General features: G+C 39.4%; 1 protein-coding gene across 1 annotated transcript; it reads left to right on the top strand.

Moving 5' to 3' along the window:
• Window positions 1–8,673: 8,673 nt before the first annotated feature.
• Window positions 8,674–20,484, top strand: gda (guanine deaminase). Its single transcript, XM_048243979.1, has 14 exons — window positions 8,674–8,921; window positions 9,235–9,323; window positions 9,858–10,029; window positions 10,380–10,467; window positions 10,947–11,052; window positions 12,131–12,158; window positions 12,521–12,628; window positions 12,856–12,963; window positions 15,610–15,707; window positions 15,943–16,010; window positions 16,435–16,581; window positions 17,589–17,707; window positions 18,238–18,265; window positions 19,579–20,484. Exons 1-14 carry the CDS (start codon window positions 8,793–8,795, stop codon window positions 19,650–19,652), a joined length of 1,362 nt encoding a protein of 453 aa, XP_048099936.1. The 5' UTR covers window positions 8,674–8,792; the 3' UTR covers window positions 19,653–20,484.
• The last annotated feature ends 641 nt before the right edge of the window (window positions 20,485–21,125 follow it).

Raw genomic sequence — 21,125 nt, 5'->3', positions numbered from 1 at the left:
TTCCCAACAGCGCCACCTTTGGGTGCGGTAACCATACCTGAAAATTTGAAGAGTTTTGGAGTTACGGTTTAGGCTGCAGTATGACTTTTACAGAATTTTGGCCAAAAATGAACGGTACAGAAACAATAGGGGTCCTGCTGCTCGGACCCCTAATAATAACAATAGTATAGTAGTGGTAGTAAATAACCCCCCCTTCTTAGGGAGTATAGCTTCCTAAAACTTTAATTTGACCGTTAGTTATCCCATTCTTCTGCTTTCCGTTTGACCCATCTTTCATCATAAGCTGATTCTCCAGTTTCCTTTGCCATGAGACATTCTGTTTTACAATAAAACCTTACATAGGTTTTGAATCTCTATATCTAGTTGGTCAAATGACACCAATCTGAAAATAAAATCTTTTCCCAGCAGATTAATTATGTTTTAAAGAGCATGGCCTTGTTCAAATATATTACTCATCAGTACTGTAAACAGCTCTAACGGGAGTTCGACACATGTACAGCTAACCACTTTTTAATGTTTATCCAAAATAAGGCAACTGGGGAACAATACCAAAACAAATGCTACACTGTTTCTACCTCCTCTTGGCAGAATCGGCAATTTGAGGTTGGGGCTATTCCCCAAATATTTGATAAATACAAGCATTATTTTGTATACATGTGTGAAGACTTCCATGGTATTGGTACAATCTGTGGTCTGCACACTAAAAAGGATCCAAAACTATTTGCCATCTTCTAATCAAATTAGTTGATTATAATATTGCCGTGTACACACTACTCCATAAGTTTGTCTTAACTGTGTATATGACATAATATTTCCTTTTATGTCTTTCACAAATATAATCCCTCTATCAAACATTTGTTCCCAAAACATTGGAATTCCATCCAGCAGAATGTTCCTCATGTAGCTTGGACATTCTACCCACACATTTCTTCTGTATTTTCTGTTTCTGTTTTTTATGAATTGGCTGCCAACATGCTACGAATTATAAGTGGATCACTACAGTCTGCCACTTTTCCTAAGTCCTTAAAAACAGCTGTTGTAAAGCCATTACTCAAAAGGAAAACCCTGAATATCTCCTATAACTATAGGCCCATATCTAACTTACTGTACCATTCATTGGCAAAATCCAAAAATATTTTTAATCAAGTAACTACCATTTTAACATCTAATTGCTGTTTAGATCACTTCCAGTCTGGTTTCTGTGCTAATCATAGCACGGAAACAGCTCTTATCAAGGTCTTAAACAACATACATTTAAACACTGATGTAGGGAAAACATCAGTACTGATACTATTGGACCTTAGTGCAGCTTTCGATACTGTTGACCACAACATTTTATTTGTTAGAACATTGGGTTGGGTTCTCTGGTACAGTCATCAAGTGGCTAGTCACATTTAGAGGAGCTTCTTTGTTGCCATTACCGACTGTACTTTCACCCATACACCCGTAACCTGCGATGCCCAGGGATCGATTCTGGGGCTGCTTTTATTCAATCTTTATATGCTCCTACTCAGACGCATTATAAAGAACAAACAGATCTACCTTGCATTATCGCCTAATGATTATGGTCCCTTTGACTCTCTGTCAATGCATTGATCAAGTTAATGAATGGATGTCCCTAAACTTTCTTCAGCTCAACAAGGATAAAACTGAACTACCAAAGGCCTCAAAGCAAGGGATACTGTCAAAAATCTTGGTGTCATTATTGACTGTGATCTTAACTTCAATAGCCACATGAAGGCAATAACTAAATCAGCTTTCTACCATCTGAAAAAAAAAAACAAGCTCAGACACAACATTATTTAAAAAAATGTATTCATGCCTTCATCTCCAGTAGTCGACTATTTCAATGGCCTGTTCACTGGCTTTCCCAAGAAGACAATTAAGCAGCTAGAAGTGGTACAAAATGCTGCTACAAGGGTTCTGACCAAAACCAGTAGAACAGATCACATTACCCCTATACTTAAATCCCGGCACTTGCTCCCCGTTATGTATAGAATTGATTTTAAAGTTCTGCTACTTTTTATAAATCTCTAAATAATGGTTTGGGACCAAAATACTTACTGGACATGCTACATGTCACATGATCACAGGAGAGGCACTTGTTAAATAAACTCCTGGTCTGAATAAAACGTGGTGACACAGCTTTTAGCAACAGGGCAGTCCTACTCTGGTATGAGCTCCCTACTAAAATAAAATATGAACAACCATCTACAGTTAAATGCAACAAAGACCAAGGAGATGGTGGTGGATTTCAGGAGATCTAAGCCACCTATGCTGCCAGTCTCCATTGAAGGGGTCAATGTAGAGGTGGTCACCACATGTAAGTACCTGGGGATACACATGGACAAAAAACTGGACTGGTCAGCCAACACAGATGTACTGTATCAGAAAGGGTCGACTTTACTTCCTGAGGAGGCTGCAGTCATTCAATGTCTGCAGTAAGCTCCTCTGTTTTTCCAGTCTGTCATGGCCAGTGTCCTCTTTTATGCTGTGGTGTGCTGGGGAGGCAGCATTAAAGGAATTATCACAGTGAGTAAAAAAAACATAGTCCAGTCCATACAACTTCATTTCAATTTCGAAAGAAATACTAGACTATGTTTTTTTTTTTTTTAAAAAACGGCAATTTTTGAATTTGAATTTTTTGAATATGAATTTCCAGAGCGTGTTACTCCACACTCGGCAATCGACTCCTACGGACTTTCCCCTAAAGACGCCAGCTGCAGCAGCAACATTTCCGGAAAGGTACTGGCTTGATGAAATTCATTCTGGACTCTCTATCCGACCACATAAAGACCTCGGGATACTTCGGTTTGGCTTTAGGGACCCTCTACTCACTACCACGTAAGTACAATGTTGTTTGGAACTGTAGAAGAGGTATAAAAATAGCGTTTTGTAGCGGCGAAATGACTTGCCCTGGTCACTTCCAGGCTAACGAGTTTTGACTAAAAACGCCGTAAAATCGAACTTTCTCAAAACACATCCGAATGACATGATTTTGATGTCAACTCAATGTATGTACTCCCAATCATCCGTAAATTGATCTAAAGTGCATTTTACTCCGGATAATTCCTTTAAGAAGAGGGACGCTGGGCGACTGAACAGGCTGGTAAAGAAAGCTGGCTTTGTTGTTGGCATTGGGATGGAGTCACTCACAACAACTCATCACCACCAAAGTCATGAGGATTGTCAGTGGTGTAAGAAGTAACATGCAGAGTGATGTGCAGTATCCCTCTATGGTCGGCCAAGCTCTCCATGTGTGGGCGTGAGGACCAAATCTCTGGGTTTCCTCCTTAACAACTTGGCACCTGATGTTTGTTTGACTTCTGTCATTTTTCACTCCATTAGCCAACAGTTGCCTATAAGCTCTCAATCACTATGCATGCACTATCATATGATGGTAGTCTACAGACGCAAGCAATGAGGTCATTCAGCTATTTCAGTCTAAATGCCCAGCCAGGAATACCCTTTCTTGTGATCCTGAGAGGAACTCAGCCAGAGGAAGTGGGATTACCAAAGCAAAATGAATGGAGGAAATGCATGTTTCTGTTGGAATCACTAAATGTATGGAGGTTACCCCTATATACTACACCCTTATCCCCCCCTCTTGATCAGAATTGTACTGTTGTACCAATCTGCCAACAGCGAATACAAATTTCTGGATTAGGGCAAATTATTAAAATAGTTCCATGATAAAGGCCAAAATTCCCTTTATGGAAATTCCCCCATAGAAAGAAAAGTGCTATTCGGTGATAAGTAGTTGTGCAATGCTATTTGGGAATCTTTCTGCACTGTAATCTTTTGAAACTTGGTTTGCATCCAATTTCTTTTTCACTAGTTCGCCCATTAGATTGCTTAGACTGAGTGCGGAGAATATGTTATTTCAAATATGTTATTTCAAAGTAATTGTGCTAGGTGGCATGTACTAGGCATTCAGATGCACTTAATATTGCAACATCCATGTTGAGGGAAGATAACTTTGATGCTCAAGACTTCAAGATGAAATCTTAAACTGAAACATGCTAATTATGGTGTGCCAGTATTCAGAAACATTAATTAAGATCAAAAACTTGTATCATGACAGCACTACTTTCTGCATGCTCAATATTTAACGCACTCATGGTTGGAACAAAGCACGGTTTATCTCAACGCATAAAATAAGATACAACTCTGCACCAAATTGTACTGGTCTATAAGCATAATCCTCTTTAAGAAAACTTGTGTGAAAACTTTTGTCAACACTGTTAGCTGCGTGATTATCTCAGTGTTTGTGCAAAGGCTCATGGGAACACAATGAAACGGTGACACCAAGGCATCCTCTGAGTTAATGTGCCATACTGGTTCAGTACGTAGGTGCTTCACATTGATCTCACATGATTCTGTTGGATAAATTCATTGCTGTGGCAAAATGTCAGTTCAATGTAATATCATTGTGTTTGAAAGAATAACACGAGTTTGCTTAATTTCATGTTTTAGGGTTTAATAACTGTGATGAACCCTCTTTTCATTTTTCCTCCAGTATATATGCTAACCTTACGTGATTCAATTAGAAAAATGGATTACTCATTTGGAATGACTATTTGAACATAATATGGTTGTGTTTCGTTCAAAACTAGACTGTTTTAAGTAAGTGTAACATAATATGGTTTGATAAATTGGACACCCCTGACTTTTTCTTTTTTACAGTGTGCTTTGCTAATTACCACACACCCTGGGCGCAAGGTTTAGTACAGGGTATAGTTCTCAAAGTTTTGATTGGTGAGGGCCAATTCAGGAACCCAACATTGAACTGAGGGCCGCCAAAGGGGCGGGGGGAGAAAAAGAAAAAAAAAACCTGGAAAAAAAATTGTAAACATTTTAATGACCAGGTTGCATCTCTACAGTTTATATTTATTGCATTAAACACATTTTAATTCATAACTGAGGCTAAACCTGGCAAAACGTAAGACAAATGTCAATGCACACACAATCCTTGGGGTTCTCTACCCCGAACAGACAAATTTGGGATATAACAGTTCTGGTTGCAGTCCATTTCAAGTACAAACTTATTTAGAACAAACAGTCTCAGTGTGCCTTGCTTCTTATCAGCATAGGCCTTATTCAGGGCCAATTCCAGCTACCAAAGCACCACAGGAAAACCTGACTGCCACGAAACACCACTAAACAGAGATTCATTCTTTTCAAAGCACACAGTACAGTTGTACAGTTTTTTTACAGATGTTATCAGATGTTATCGCGGGCCGCCAGAAATGTTTTTGCGGGCCGCCATTGGCCCCCGGGCCACACTTTGAGAACCTATGGTTTAGTAGAAGAGGAGCGCATGGCAAAAAATTATCTTATATTCCTACATGCTATGTTGCGTAATTTGTAATACTTTTTATCATTGTTAAAATGAATAAATGCTGGCCTTGTGGCCTACCTTTTTTTTTTTTTTTTGTGGATAACACTTAATTTTATGGCCACCCAGTGAGGGCATCTCACCACTGGTCTCTTTTTTACAAGTGACTCACTTTCACTTCCCATAACTAGTTATGGCAAGGGGAAGTAAAAGTGAGTCACTTAAAGTGATGGTTTGGAGTGAATTTCACCCTATGTCATTTGCACGATGACGACACACCCCTAGAAGCATTTTTCCCTAGACTGATAGCGCTAACTCGACCAAGGGAAAAAAAGCTTCTGGAGGTGTGTTTGGCTCGCGGTCATCGTACAAATGACCCTAGGATGAAATTCACTCCGAACCATCACTTTTAAAAACTATGTTTGTTTAGCATGTAGTGGCGCATTTTACAAGACGAGGGCTGTGAAATCCCCCTCCACTCCATACAGCTCAGCTTTGTTTCTTACTGTTAAAGAGTTTTTTAGAGCTTCCCAATTTATCAAGCCATATTACATTACAATTACATGAAACAGTCTAGTTTTGAATTAAACACATCCTTATTGTGTTCAAATAGTCATTCCGATTGAGTAATCCACTCTTTCTAATTGAATCAAGTAAGGTAGGCATATCTACTGGGGGGGAAATAACTTGTGCTTTTTGTTCGAACACAATGTTATTACGTTAAACTGACATATTTTGCTACAGCAATGAATTCATCCAACAGAGTCATGTCAGATCAATGTGAAGCACCTAAGTACTGAACAAGTAAGGCAAATGAACACATGGGATGGTGTCACCATTTCATTGTGTTCGAGCCTTTGCAAAAACACTGATATTCATGCAGCTAACAGTGTTGCCAAACGTTTTCACATGAGTTTCTTAAAGAGAGTTATGCTTAGAGACCAGTAGAATTTGGAGCCGAATTGTATCTTATGTTATACTTTGAGATGAACCATGCTTTGTTCCCACTGAATGTGTTAGGTATCGAGCATGCACAAACTGTGGTGGTTTCATCACAGCTGGTTTCAACATCAAAGAATGTTTCTTAATACTGTCACAACACATTTAAACCGACCCAACCGACCCTTTAACGCAAGTCGGTTCAACCGGACGGTCGTTGGTTGGCCTACCGAGTTAATAGGTTCGGTCACCGGTTCAAGCGCATCGGGGTTATATATATCGCGTGTTACTTCCCCCGCCATAGTCGCTCCAAGACATACATCCAGACATCCAAGAGCTACAAATGTCCTGCTCTCCATGTCTCTGAAATTAGCTGACATAGGCCTACACTCATATTGACCGACACTAGACTCACGCACTGCAGTGGCCACGGCTACATCGGTCTTGTTCAGTAGCCAGCTGTGCGCGGTCTCCTCGTGAGCCAACCTACCAATATTCACTTCTAACATTTAACTTAGGCCTAACTACCAAGTCAAGTCAAGTCAGTTTTATTTGTAAAGCGCATTTAAGACCAAGATAACACTAGTAGCCTATGTGATATAGCATAATACTTACCCCTTTGTAATGTAGCCTATGAATTTCCATGAACAATTCTAAGATGCACGAAACATAAAGGCTTTTGGGATCAGTTGATAACTCAACTTACCGAGAACCTAGACACCTGTTTGATTACATAGAGACATGCACGATTACGGTCTCGTGCAGTAGCCTGGTTCCACGGTCTCCTATTGACGACAGCCTACCTAACAAACATTTCACTTCACATAACTACCAAGATAACATGATTGTTTATTCAAAAAAAGGTTAAAAAAGCTTTAATAGGCAGGCTTAATCATCATGCTAAAATTGCCAACATGTGTAGGCCTAGCCAGAGCCGCTAACTGTTTGACTTGTGTACTTAGGAGGAGGCAGCCACGGTTACGAAGCCCGGAGAACCTAGCAAACTGTTTGACTCATTTGGCAGCTACGGTTACGAGGCCCAGAGCTGTACAGGCTCATCATAGTTTGACTGATTATACTACCACTCCAGTAGAGGCTCTAATGCGCGATAGGACGAAAGAATAGCAGAAGACGAGAACACTTGAGCACAGCCAATCAAGCCAGTGTTTCGCTGAAAACGATTGACGTTAGGAACACTGAGTCGGTTTATTGACGTTTGGCACTCGATTCTCCCGGCTCAGTGACACGAACCGGGTTAATTAACCGACACATCGTCAACACTAATTCAAACTCTATCTACCTTTTACATTGATGTTGCAAAGTAGGCTACATCTGAATGCCTACTTTCCATGCCACCTGTATTTTGTAAACAGATAATTCATGTGCAACCGATGTACATGATAAAATCAAGTAATTCAGTTATTTGTCACTTTATAAATAAAATTGATTGTATAAGTGTATTATTTTGTCTACCTTTTACATTGATGTTGCAAAGTAGGCTACATCTGAATGCCTACTTTCCATGCCACCTGTATAACACAATGACATTATAAATACTTCATAAACTTAACTTAATCAATTTCACTGAAATTACTTGATCAAATTGGGTTATCACAGCATGAATCAATTTTGTAAACAGACATGTAATTCATGTGCAACCGATGTACATGATAAAATCAAGTAATTCAGTTATTTGTCACTTTATAAATAAAATTGATTGTATAAGTGTATTATTTTCTGCAAGTGGATGTTGCTTGTCCCAAATGACACTAAAACCAAATGTTTATCATCAATCTGTAGATGTACTAGCGTTTGCTATGTGTAGGCTACACAATGGACTCACTATTGCATCTTTCTCATGACTAGGGTGGGGTGTGAATGTGTGTGTGCGTGAGGAGGGGGGGTTTGGGCTACGCCTCAGTACAGCGCAGAGTCTCACGATATACAAAAAAAAAAAAAAAATATTCCTGCAATGACGCCTCCAGGGCTCCAACTCATTTTCTTTACGGTGCAAAACAAGAATACAGGAATACTTTTGAAAACACTTAACTCGTTGAACTTGGAGCCTATTATTCTACTCAAACCAAACAACTCTGAAAAGTAGGCTGTAGCACTGAACTGGCATATAGCCTATCACAGAAAAAAAAACATCGCGTGAAGATCACAATCATCTCCAGAAGCACAACTCTGAATTTGGTGAAGGCTTATATTTTCTCTGGCTTTTTCTCTCAGCAGTAAGCAGGCTAGCCAAGTTTTCGAGGACGGCGTAATATCTCTCTGGTAGCGCCTGCTGTAGTCAACGAGCTTCTCCATGACGAACCATGATGTGAAGCTCGCCAATTCTCTCCTGGGACACATTACCACTTCTCAAATCCCGTTAGAATCAGCAGGTGCAGTCTGTGTTTATGCGCGGTAATAATTGCGTAATCCACACCGCCCACCGGAAGAGTCTTAAGACCTTCAGGTATAAAGTCGGCAACTCACTGCGCATAGAAAAGTGTATCACTTTACAGTTATGGAGCCATCTAAGGAAACCACCGTGTGCGTTGCGCAAGTCTTCAGAGGAACATTTGTGCACTCAACCCTCGAAGATCCTCTTGAAGTACTGGATAATACTGTTTTAGGAGTGGACAAGAAGGGAAAGGTTTGTAATTTCGAGAAAATATGTTTGAAACAATGGCACATGTTTTTATTCACTCATCGAATATTCTCAGAGCTTTAACAACATCACGATTTGGATGTCACAAATTAAATATAATTTTGTGAGATAATATATCATTCTGGCACACTTAAAGGAAACCCGTCTGTTAACCATTAGACTAAAACTGAAACAATGCATGTGACTTAAATCTGTTTACACTTAATAATACAAATAAGTCCGTTTTTCACTATATGTAGCACTTTTTCAGTTGAACTTGAAGTCTTAACTACTACGCATTGTTTTCCCTTTCTATCAGATTGTCTTCATTGAAAAGGGTGGAGATGTGAAAAGCCTTTCAGACAAATGGGGATTTCTAGACAAAGATGTTAGACAGCTGGATCCGCAGTGAGTCCAATTGTTCTTCTAACGTGTTTTCTGGTAGAAGATGTCATGTTTGATATCTTATTTATTTCATACGAGAAACTCACAGATGGATAAGAGGATGCATGTATTGAGTACACAGTAGCCTATGCTTAATCACGGAGGCCTAGATCTGCTCAAGACGCTTCTGCTGCAGTGCTGCATAAACTAAGCTGCATGAGTAATAAAAATTTCGCTGAAGAATGCTACTGCGTGAGAACATAGCTATAGCAAGCACAGATCGGAATAAAAAAGACCCCCCTATCCGCAGATCAGGTGGAGCGGGGGACACAGGTGGAGCTGGGGAGGAGGAAGGCTCAATTTAGCGCTGCCGTGAGCCTCGGACCGGTGACATAGAACCGCGGATATATAAAATACCCAGGCAATAGAAACGAGAGACTGATTGGTTAACGTCACGACCAATTAGCAGCGTCACTCAGAGTTTCCCTATATGATCTAATAAGTCATTTCTTGTAATATCACTGCCTGATGATTTATTGTGACCATTTCTTTGGATAGTGAGTTCATCATGCCAGGACTGGTGGATTCACACATCCATGCATCACAGTACAGCTACTCAGGCACTGCTCTGGACCTGCCTCTTCTGCAGTGGCTCAATACATACACATTCCCTGTGGAGTCCCAGTATAAAGACCTGAAGTTTGCAGACAAGGTCTACAACAAAGTTGTGGTAGGTTATATAGGGGGTGACGGCAGAAACTGTGTTGGCTTCTTTTAGATTGACTGTGTAGTTTATAGATGCAGCATGTTCTTTTTTTTTTAAATGTCAAGCCTGAACATTGACTTTCCAATGGCATTTGTTCAGAATCTAGTAGTCAATAGTATCAGTAGTCCTTCATTCTTGGAACAGTGTCAGTATGGATGATGCAATGTGAACTTCCACCCTCATCAATCTACTTCCAAATGAACTGGCCTTAAAGGTTATAGTTGCTCTTTGTTCTAGCCTTTTTGGGTTGCTTGCATACATTTCTTTCTTTCGGTTATTGCTATTTACATTTGTTTTGTGTATTTGGTTTCTAGAGAAGAACTCTCAGAAATGGTACCACAACAGCCTGCTACTTTGCCACCATACACACCGATGCATCTCTACTGCTTGGTGAAATTGCAAGTGAGTTATAGAAGGGAGTCCATGCAATGCATGGACATGATGTGTTAAAGCATACAGCCGCACCCACACTCAATCACCCAAACACTTGTGCAGTTACAATGTGTTCTTACACACACACACACACACACACACACACACACTTGTGCTTAAATCAAATGTGTTGGTCAGAACCAACTGTAGAGCTTTAATTAGTGATCTGGTAAAAATGTTCTCAACTCTCACACCAGTCCTATTCCAGTCCATCCGGTCACCAAGTCTGTACACTGATGACATGCATTCATCAGGCCTTAAAGTTCTCAGGTTCCGTGACAGAATGAGGGCATGGGCTGGGCTGTGTGTGTGGTAATATACCATTTTCACAACAGGCTAAAAATTGACTGATGACTTGAATAAGAATTGGCAGCTTCAGTAACATTACTGAGTCTCTCTTTCTCTCTCTCTCTTTCTCTCTCTCTGTGTGTGTGTGTGTGTGTTCTAAGATAAACTTGGGCAGAGAGCACTGGTTGGCAAGGTGTGTATGGACCGTAACGATGCTGTTAATGACTACAAGGAGAAAACAGAAGAGTCCAGTGGGGAGACCAAACGGTAATTAATTCAGAGAGAACTGCCCAAGTTTATTTTAAAATGTTACTCAAAGGCATTTGTCGTTGTGAACTTTACAGTTAAAGTCAATCAGTGATCAAATGCAGTTAAAGCAGTCTAAAGAATCTGTCTATCTTCTTAAACGTTGCTATAGTAATTGGACCTCTGGCTCTGATAGCACATTATGTTTTTCCTGTCTTCAGACTCACTTGCAGACTCAGAGTGACAGGCTAAACCAGAAAAGCACACTTCAACCCTGTCTCTTTGGTGCTTGGTTGTTTTTTTTAGCAGTATATAGGTCAAGGACGATACCATTAAATCGTGGTACTGATTCAACACGCAGGACGCCTAAATGACTCTAAGTGGTGTCTTAGCCCTACATGATGTTCAAAATGTAATAAGAAATATGTATTCAATGCAATTACATATTCATATTCTGATGTAGTCATGAAAATATAATCGTTTTATTACGATCCAAGTCACAGTCATAGTTAATTAACAGTAAACACAGTTATGTTTTCACCCCTGTCTGTTTATTGGTTGGTTATTTGTTTTGTTTGTTAGTAGGATTACGGAACAACTATTGGTCAAATGTTCATGACTAGATTTTACTTTCTTTTTTTTTTAATTGCTAGAAACATGTGACATGGGCCAAAGACAAACCCATTACATTTTGGCACAGATCCCACATGTGGGGCAGCCGTGGCCTACTGGTTAGCACTCTGGACTTGTAACCGGAGGGTTGCCGGTTCGAGCCCCGACCAGTGGGCCATGGCTGAAGTGCCCTTGAGCAAGGCACCGAACCCCTCACTGCTCCCTGAGCGCCGCTGTTGAAGCAGGCAGCTCACTGTGCCGGTATTAGTGTGTGCTGAACGTATCTTTACTTTTATTTTGACATCAATTGACTTTTTGTAGTCCTCATGTATGCATGGATCAGGAGGTGCTTAATACTGGCAAGAACACCATAAATGCTGTAACGTCTCCTCAATAATCTACAAAATCTGTTGGAAAATATTCCTTGGTGAAGGTAATAATTACTAAAGTGAACTGTATGCTATATGATAATCTTTTTTTTTTTCAGTTTCATCCAGAAGCTCATGGAAAAGAAGGTAAAGTCCAAGATTATAATCATCTGCATTAAAATGAATAGATGTGTAGGCTGCCTTAAATAGCCTAACATAGGCTTAAATTTGGCAACATTTTAAAACATTATCCATGGTCGGGACAGCTATCACAGGGTCATGAAGTAGGAGCATATTTTTATTGTCAAAGTGACCTACTAATGAGAAATGCAGAACATTAAACCACATATTGGAATATTGGACATAATGCAGAACATTAAACCACATAATATTGGAATATTGGACATAATGCTCTATTCCACTTTCTCTCAGTGCTTGAGAATCAATGTATGGAAGAATGAGGTACATTTTGTTTGGCACGGACACATAATTGTTTTTTTTTTTTACAGTATCCCCATGTTAGACCTATTGTGACCCCTCGCTTTGCCATATCCTGCACTTCTGGTCTTCTTCGTGAATTGGGGGACATCGCTAAGAACAGCAACCTTCACATCCAGGTGAGGGGCAGATTGTCCCAGACTCTCACATATACCATTCCAAGCCCAAGAGAATGAAGTGCATCTAAGCCTGTATCATCAATGAAAGAAAAAGACAGCAACTAGTCACAGTCAAATGTCTTGACTGTTGCTATTACAAATGTAATATCATATTAATATATTGTATTAATTGTAACATGGACCAGGAAGATATATGCACATTTACTGAAATAAGCTGCTCTTCACAGAGCCACATCAGTGAGAACAAGGAGGAGTGTGAGATGGTGAAGAAGCTGTTCCCAGATTTGAAGTCCTACACTGATGTTTACCTAAAACACAACCTTCTCACTGATAAGGTAGGCTTGGGGAGTGGAGGTGTGGTCCACTCTTTCGTTCTCGTTCGAAATCGTTTATTACGCCACGTCTCGCAATTAGACGGCCTAACTGTCACAGTGTGTCAGCGCTCAGTCCCAGCTTTAAGACTTTTAGGCCCTCATGTACAAAGACATTTTTCTGACATTATTTGCACCTTAAAACATGGCATTCTATGTACAAACAGACCGCATGCACATGGATGAAAGCATGCATATGCATTTATGGAAAGGTCAAGGGAAAAGTGCGGGAGGACTGTTAATAGCAATTGATTAAGTATTCCGGCATATGTATGGAAACAGCACATTTGTTTTGTGGTGAAAAATTTCCGGCATTTAAAAGTAGCCGTATCCAAATTGCAGTTAAATGTGTCAATAAGAGAAACTTTTAGATAGAACAGAATCAGTTTTCAGAGCACCAGCTTTCTTCATTATACTTCATGTCAAAAGCAATCTTCCTTTTTTGTTAGCCTTTGTAATGTATTACTTGATTAGTTGATTAGTTGATGTTAGCCACTTCCCAACCTGCTATGTGCACAAGAGTATTTTTTCAAAGTGGAGTAGAACTACTGCTCTGCATTATGTTGCTGTTTGTTGATATCTTATTAGCATGTATTATATTATTATAACAGAAGATACCATTACATTCCACGGAATATGCAGCAAGGCACAGAGTTTCTGTTTTACATTGTTCTGTTTACACACTGTTTACACAGATATTTCTGTGGACATAAGATCAGGGCCTCAGTGTCACCTGAAACCTACGTCTCATTCATTACTCTGTAAACTGACCTTAATGATTACAGGGTATGTGTGTAGGTGGCTTTAGTGGATCATATTCTATTGAAGCCGATACAATGTGGGTATAAACTATAAAGGCTCAATGTAGTGGGCAAAGCATGGTCATTTTATCCTAGATCCAAAATAGAGCACAACTCAGACCTAGTGAAACTGAATTTTTGCTGTTAAAAGATTTCTGTTGGTTTCACAAGACCATAGTGCATTAAGTCCAAGGTTTGAAGTCTGCTGGTGATGTCAGTGTAACTACCTTATGCTTGGTTTGTTGTTCTAGGTTGTGAGGCATGTGAGCTAGCCCGACTGCAGGTTTACTCTAGCCCCTTTCCAGATCATATGTTTACTTTAGTACAGGTTGATCATTTATACACCTCTTTGGACTTGGAGATATCAGCGTTGACCATTTTGTGAGAAGTGAAATCATAGCTGAGTTTTTTAACACTTTTCACACTAGTCAATGACTTATTACAGCTGATACTCAGCCGATGTGAAAAAGCTGATGTGATTGTTGCTTTGTTGTTGTTGTTGTGTTGTTGTTGTTGTTGTTGTTGTTGTTGTTGTTGTTGTTGTTAAAGGGGATGCATCCCCTCTATTGAAATCTGGTGGCTTCTTCTTCTTCTTTTTACTTTTTGTGTGCGCTATTCAGCCCGAACTGCTTAACGTACAAACTTGGTTGAAACACCGTTCCGTAGATCTTCCAAGGCTTTTCCGTCCTATCTGTTTTTAATTTTTGAGAAGTTTATACTTTTTGAGATATTTGTAATTAAAAGTGTATTTTTCTCCCATAGACTTGAATGGAGGCCTTTGATGTCATAATAGAGCCAGCTGCGCTCGTTAAGTAGTTTTCAGAGCAGTTCCCAGGCTTATCAGAACACTGGCACAGGTGTCACCTGTGAGGGATGTCTGTCTCAGCTTCTAAGCATACAATCTGGCTCTCCCTGAATTACACATCCTGTTGAAGTGTTTCCTGTGTGTCAAAAGTCCCAGCCATATCTCATGCATTCAGCATTGTAGCTCCAGAATAGCTTGACGTACATGCTTCAAACTTGGTACGAGTGTTTGTATGGACTCAAAGATTAAGTGAGTTGATGTTGGAGGTTGAAGGTCAAATGTCAAGTTTAAAAACACCTTGAGTGTGATATGTCGCACTAAGAACGCCTTGTCACACAAGATTCATATTTGGTTACCTTTGCAGGTATCACAATTACCCTACCAACCAGCTAGAAGCAAGCTCAATAGCCCCCCAACACCCCCACCCTAGCCAGCAAATTGCATCCCCTTGTGTAATTCCTTGGAATTGCTTTTCTAGTTGTTGCTGTTGTTAAAGAAGAATAAGGATAGCTGAAGATTCAAAATGTCATGACTGCAAGGTTAAGGATAGCTGAAGATTCAAAATGTCATGACTGCAAGGTTGTGAGAGCTCAGTTAGTGACTTAAGTAATCAATAAAGTGGAACATGTAGATCTTTCCTCAGAATGGTGACATTTAATGAAATTAAATGATTTCATCATTCATTCAGTAAAGTAACACGTTTTGCCATGTGAAGGACACTGTATCACACACCTGTTATTCCCACTAACCGTCCAGGCTATGCACTGTTTAGTATTGTGTGCTTTTAGACAGCTTACTATGTTCAGACCAAAACTCCATAATGTTCCTTTACAAAGGGTAGATAATTGACTGTCTGTTACTGTAGTTGAGTGTCTGTTAATTTTCTGTTATTGTGAGGGAACGGCCAGTGCATCGGTATTTGTTAGTGATGCCCAAACCCAGTAATTTGCCTTGCCTGTACAGTTCACCACTGATTGTTTGTTTGTTTGTTTGTTTGTTTTAAAGACTGTGATGGCTCACGGCTGCTACCTGTCCGATGCAGAGCTTCAGGTGTTCCATGGCACTGGAGCCTCCATCTCCCACTGTCCCAACAGCAACATCTCGTGAGTGTCGTCTTTTTCAATCGCTTCTCTCTCTTTTGCCATGGTGGTGCATCGCTTTGTCTTAATCATAGTAACATTGAACGTGTCCCAACAGCAACATCTCTTGAGTGTCCTCTTTCTCAATCGCTTCTCTCTCTTTTGCCATGGTGTTCCATCGCTTTGTCTTAATCATAATAACATTGAACGTGTCTTGAGTTAAGCTTTTGTTTTCTTTCTTTGTCTTTCTGTCTCATAGGCTCTGCAGTGGTATGCTGGATGTTCGCAATGCTCTTAACCATAAAGTAAAAGTCGGACTGGGCACAGGTAGAGTTTTGTAAAGATTTTTGTAAAAATTTTTGTAAAAAGTTCTGTAAAATTTCAAGTTCTCTATTTTGGCAATGGATTTGTGTTTTAATACTTAATATGAATGCATCTAAATGAAATAGGATCGTAACGATTATGTTCACCTGTTGTAATACTACTCAAGTTGTGTATAAACTAATGTATTACCTTTCTTCTACCATGTGCAATCTTGGTTGAAGACTTACTTGATTAACCATTGTTCAACATTTATGGAAATTAAAGATACTCGTATCCCTGCCTGTTCAGGGGAAGTCCCATAGTCAAAACCAAGCACACTGCCAAACATTCAAATTGTAAGGGGCTATTTCAGCAACATCATCACCGTTTTTATAGCCCAGTGATTATAATTCCAATAAGCAGAACATACATATTTAAATCTGTACAGATGTGGGTGGGGGCTACTCACCCTCTATTCTTAATGCTATTCGGAGAACTCTGATGACATCCAAAGCTCTCACCATCCAAAATCCCAGCCACCAGACCTTGACCTTCGAGGAGGTCTTCAGACTGGCCACGCTAGGAGGAAGCCAAGGTAAGGCAGCTACAGTATTCGGACACTGTTTTTCTCTTTATTCATCATGATGATTTGTGGAAATAAAACAGAAAGCACAGTGGTGTGATCTACATATGAATTCTCAGTGGTTAGTCTCATTGGTCTCAGTAAACTGGTACAGCAAGATTAGTGTTTCTTGTTAGAGGGTGTGGTTAATGACTATAGTATAAGCATACGCCATGGTGTTATGTCTGTTTATTCTGCAACTGAGAAGAGAAACCTTCAGGTGCTCCTGTAAGTGTGCATTGATCCTTTTGTATTGCACTCATGACCTCAAAAACACTCTGTCCGGACTGTCTAAAAATCAGTTGACTGAAGATATTTGTAGCGATCTTGCCCATATGGAAAAGCTCTGTTAAGGGCATTGCAGTCGCAGCTTTCATGGGCAATGCTTGCAAATCTGTTTGAGATGATAAGTTGTCAGCGTGCTCAACCCTAAAACATTTTAGTCTGAACTGTTTGTTTTAGTTTTGTGCTCTTTGGTGTCAAGGGAAAACAGTCAAAAGAAAAAAGGACAGAAGAAAAGTCTCCACTCCAAGGCACTCCTTCAATTAAAGTGTCCTAAATGGACAGCTTAAAAATGCCCACATGTAGTGGCATGCATTCCTTGTTCAGGGTATAATACTACTTGCAGATCGATAACAGACGATTGATCTGTGGAAAAGAGCTTGCATAATACTGAAATGAAATGATGGCCTAAACTGCAAGCAGGGCTATTTTACAGACCTTTTCTACATGAGTATCTGCAGTTGCTGTTAAACATAATGTTGTTAGCTGTACGTTAGCAGCACTGTAGCAAGCTACCCTGTTTGAAAACTCCATAGATTTTCCAATTGATTTCACCAGCGGAGTCATTTGAGTGATGGCTTAGCCATTAAGTGAGTTAACTTTGGTGCGATTATGTTTTCCGTCCACAAATGTCCTCAAGTCAAGGAGTAAGAGAGATAAGGACCTCACAGTCTGACCTTTTCTCTTTTTGTCTCCAGCCCTGTCACTGGACTCTGAGACGGGTAACTTTGAGGTGGGAAAGGACTTTGACGCCCTGTTGGTGAATGTATGTGTGCCTGAGGGGCCAATGGACATCTGTGGTCCAGAGCCTACTAAGGTAAGATCCTGATAATACCTCAGGTGTTCAATTTCAGTTGACTTTTTGACCAAAACCAGACCAAGTGTCTGTGAGTGTCATCATAGACAGGACCTGAGTCCCCATATTACCCTACTTGCGTTTGAGGTGAAAAAAACGTGTTTATTTATCTTCCACACTTAGAACTCCCAAGCTGTTCAACCTGTCATCCATCATTGCTCTCAAGTATGACTTAATGAGTTTAAGTGCAGAGATGCTTCTTACATGTAGGGTTAGGTATCGTTTGAGTTTGATCTGATACGTGCTAAACTGGTGACAACCAGTGCTTTGATTTTAAAACAAAATGACCAAACCAATTTAAACATGTTACATGTCACAACCTAGGCTACATATTTTGGTGTTTCTGCAACTACAGGCCCTTATATGTCTCTGTACTGAAATTTACATACATGTGCTTACAAACCAACTTTCAACATTTGACATGAAATCAGTGCTTTGTTTGTTTTTGTTGTATTTGTGAGTAATGTTTGCAATCTTTGTGATTTCAAAAGGTCCTTCTGGAGAAGTTCCTGAATTTAGGTGAGTATATTTATTATTATTAAACCTCCCACCTGCCCTATAAGGGCTCTGTGCACTAGCTTACTTAAAGTTAGCAAACCAGTTTCCTGTTAGTTGACATGGCTGTCAACAAGCACCTGAAGATGAGTGCTTTAGTTATACCAAAACGTAAGAAATACAATGTACACGAGTCTTAATGTCTGTGGGCAGCTCTAAAGGACACTGCTGTGCCACTCTGTTCAGTCGTTATTATAGTTCACTATTTTAGCTTCCACTTTTTCCTAAAAAGGCCAGCCTACATGCAGAGGCTGCACAAAATAAGAAGAGATGAATTTTCAGTGAGCACACATGTACTCCTCTTCAGGTGCTTGTTGACAGCGATGGCAATGAACAGGAAACTGGTTTGCCGACTTCAAGTCAGCTAGTGCCCAGATATACTAACTCTCCAGTCATATCTGTGCACCTCACATTGTGCGGCTGATAATCTGGGGTGGTGGTGTTGCTACAGTGGAATGATGCCACTCCCATGATAAATGGTGGTGGTGATGTGGCTGTGTGTACGTGTATAATGTACATATGAATGCATGTGTATTTGGACATATGTACTTACGTACATATGTAGGTATACAATATATTTTATGTACTGTATATATGTATTTTGTTAGGAAATATGTTTTGTGCTTCCAAGAGGACAACTTTGATCATATTATTTAAATAGGTATAAATTGTTTTAATTCACATTTAATTTAACAAAAGGAAACAGGTACTTTTTAGATGTAGGATTTAATGATAGGGGGTGGGAGTAAATAGGTGTTTCACTTCTTCCTACTCACTTTCAAATGTGTTTAAAAATAGATCATTTTATTTATTTATTTTTCTGCCAATTGATGGCACATATGTTTCCATCTGGCACATTTGAAATAAATTCAAATTAAATCAAATCAAATCAAACTGTTAATTAAGCAATATGACACGAGTGGGAATGTGCAACGATATTGCCACGGCTGTAATTCGGCCGTAGGTACGTAGATATGGCCTTTGCATCAGAAGCTGACACTTTTTATAAATGAATGGAATGTTGGTGTAGTTTTAACCGTTACAATGTATCATTCGCGAAGTGATTACTAGCAGCAGAGAATGTCTAATAAGTAGACAGGCTCTGCTAGCAGTAAAAAGTCCAATCAAAAATTAATAAATAGCTCTACCGGACCTAACTGTTGTATAATGAATGATCTGCTCTTTGTGCTCCTTTTGAGGTCTCCTTGACCACTTATTATTATCTCTCTTTGTCCTTTTGTTAATGCTAAAACTAAGTGTTTTTTTAACACTGACAGGTGACGATCGCAACATTTGTGAAGTGTATGTGGCTGGCAGGAGGGTTGTTCCATTTGCAGACAAAGCTTCATAATAATGGAGCTGCACTTTATCTGTCTTCGGAAGTGGCCAAAGGAGAACTTAGCTGTGTCTGTTTTGTTACATCAAACAGGAAATCAATTACAGGAAATATTTTGAAAATGTTCAGAGTGATGCCAGTAATGATTTTGTAACACTCCAAGCGGTGACTGTAAAGGTACTTTATGTACTATGTATATGTACTTTGAGTGGTTCATATTAAAGAAACATTACCTTCAGCTGTTAACATTATTAATGTGAAGGGAAGCATGCCGTAACGAAACCATATTAATGGCCTCCATGTGTTAACCTCATAACTGAAGATATTTTGCAACATCAATCTATAAACCTTCGCTAATAGTTGGGAAATTCGGGAAAGTAGTTGTAAGTTGAAAGTATGTTGGGAAATAGTTAAGAAAGTACGGTACTGCAATATCTGAATAGAGACAAACGAGCTGGACATCTCCAGTTCCCTAGTCAGGTTGATGCTCACCCTTTATCTTTTGTATACTCAGGTTGATTTAAAATTATCATAAATTATTTCATGCAGATATGGTGCACATGTTTTAAATAACATGTCACATTTTCAGAAATTGTGCTTTTTGCTGTATCGTTATAATGCAATATTGTTCTATGTGGCATTCTTATTTTTTTATGTGTTTTGTTTCCTTGTGTTTAATATTTTAATTAATTGCTTTATAAATAATAGCTTTAAAATACATCTTTTTTTATTTGATATGACTAAAAAATGGAAAACCAAATAGGCTAATACTACTTCAAGCTGTTTTACTGTGTCAGTGTTGGGACAATGCACCAGTACCTTTCAATTAAACCGAAGTGTAAACTCATTTTATTGTTGTTTTTGTTTTTGCGATGCTGTATAAACAAAGAGGAACTCACATCAACAACTGTCTGCAAGATGCCTGTCACCTGTGAAGGAAATAATAGAAAAGCACTTCCTGGCTCCTTATGTAGACTATATAGAGTAGTAGACTATTTAATTTTATTAATGATGTTTCAGGCCTTCAGATAAAAAAAAATAAAAGAATACAAAATTAATCTTAAGAAGGCCATGAGGCTGAAACAAAAAGATAATGTAGTCTACATAAAGAGCCAGAGTGGGTGACACTTATTGCGAGATAATGAATGTGACTTGCACATTATAAAACCAGTCTGCCAATCCCCCAGCATGTGGACCCCTTTCTCAGTGTTTATTTCTGACCCAATTCTCCACGCTTGAGTGCTGTCTGTCTCACCTGCCCCATCTGTGGGTGACATGCCTAAGACTGGCCCTCTGAAGGCCCTCTCTGCCTGGCCACAGCCATCTGGCACCCAGTCTGGCGCTGTAATCATTACACAAATGCAAAATGTGGAAGCATGACCAACAAAGTAAGAATGACTCAGAAAGACACCTTTTTTTAATTAATTTTTTTAAAGAGTGACCTCATGTAGTGTAATAAGCTATAATAACCACAAGAGGGAGGTAGTG

This window comes from Alosa alosa, chromosome 5 (assembly GCF_017589495.1).
Source record: "Alosa alosa isolate M-15738 ecotype Scorff River chromosome 5, AALO_Geno_1.1, whole genome shotgun sequence".
NCBI lineage: Eukaryota > Metazoa > Chordata > Actinopteri > Clupeiformes > Clupeidae > Alosa > Alosa alosa.
The sequence above is the reverse complement of the archived record's forward strand: the minus strand, read 5'-3'. Positions and strand labels throughout refer to the sequence as shown.

What these genes read in the sequence shown, in the direction of transcription:
- gda (XM_048243979.1), top strand. Translation starts at nt 8,793, where the DNA reads ATGGAGCCATCTAAGGAAACCACCGTGTGCGTTGCGCAAGTCTTCAGA. An exon ending in ACAGCAACCTTCACATCCAG is followed by an intron (nt 12,629 to 12,855) that starts GTGAGGGGCAGA and finishes TGCTCTTCACAG; the next exon opens with AGCCACATCAGTGAGAACAA. An exon ending in GGAGAAGTTCCTGAATTTAG is followed by an intron (nt 18,266 to 19,578) that starts GTGAGTATATTT and finishes TAACACTGACAG; the next exon opens with GTGACGATCGCAACATTTGT.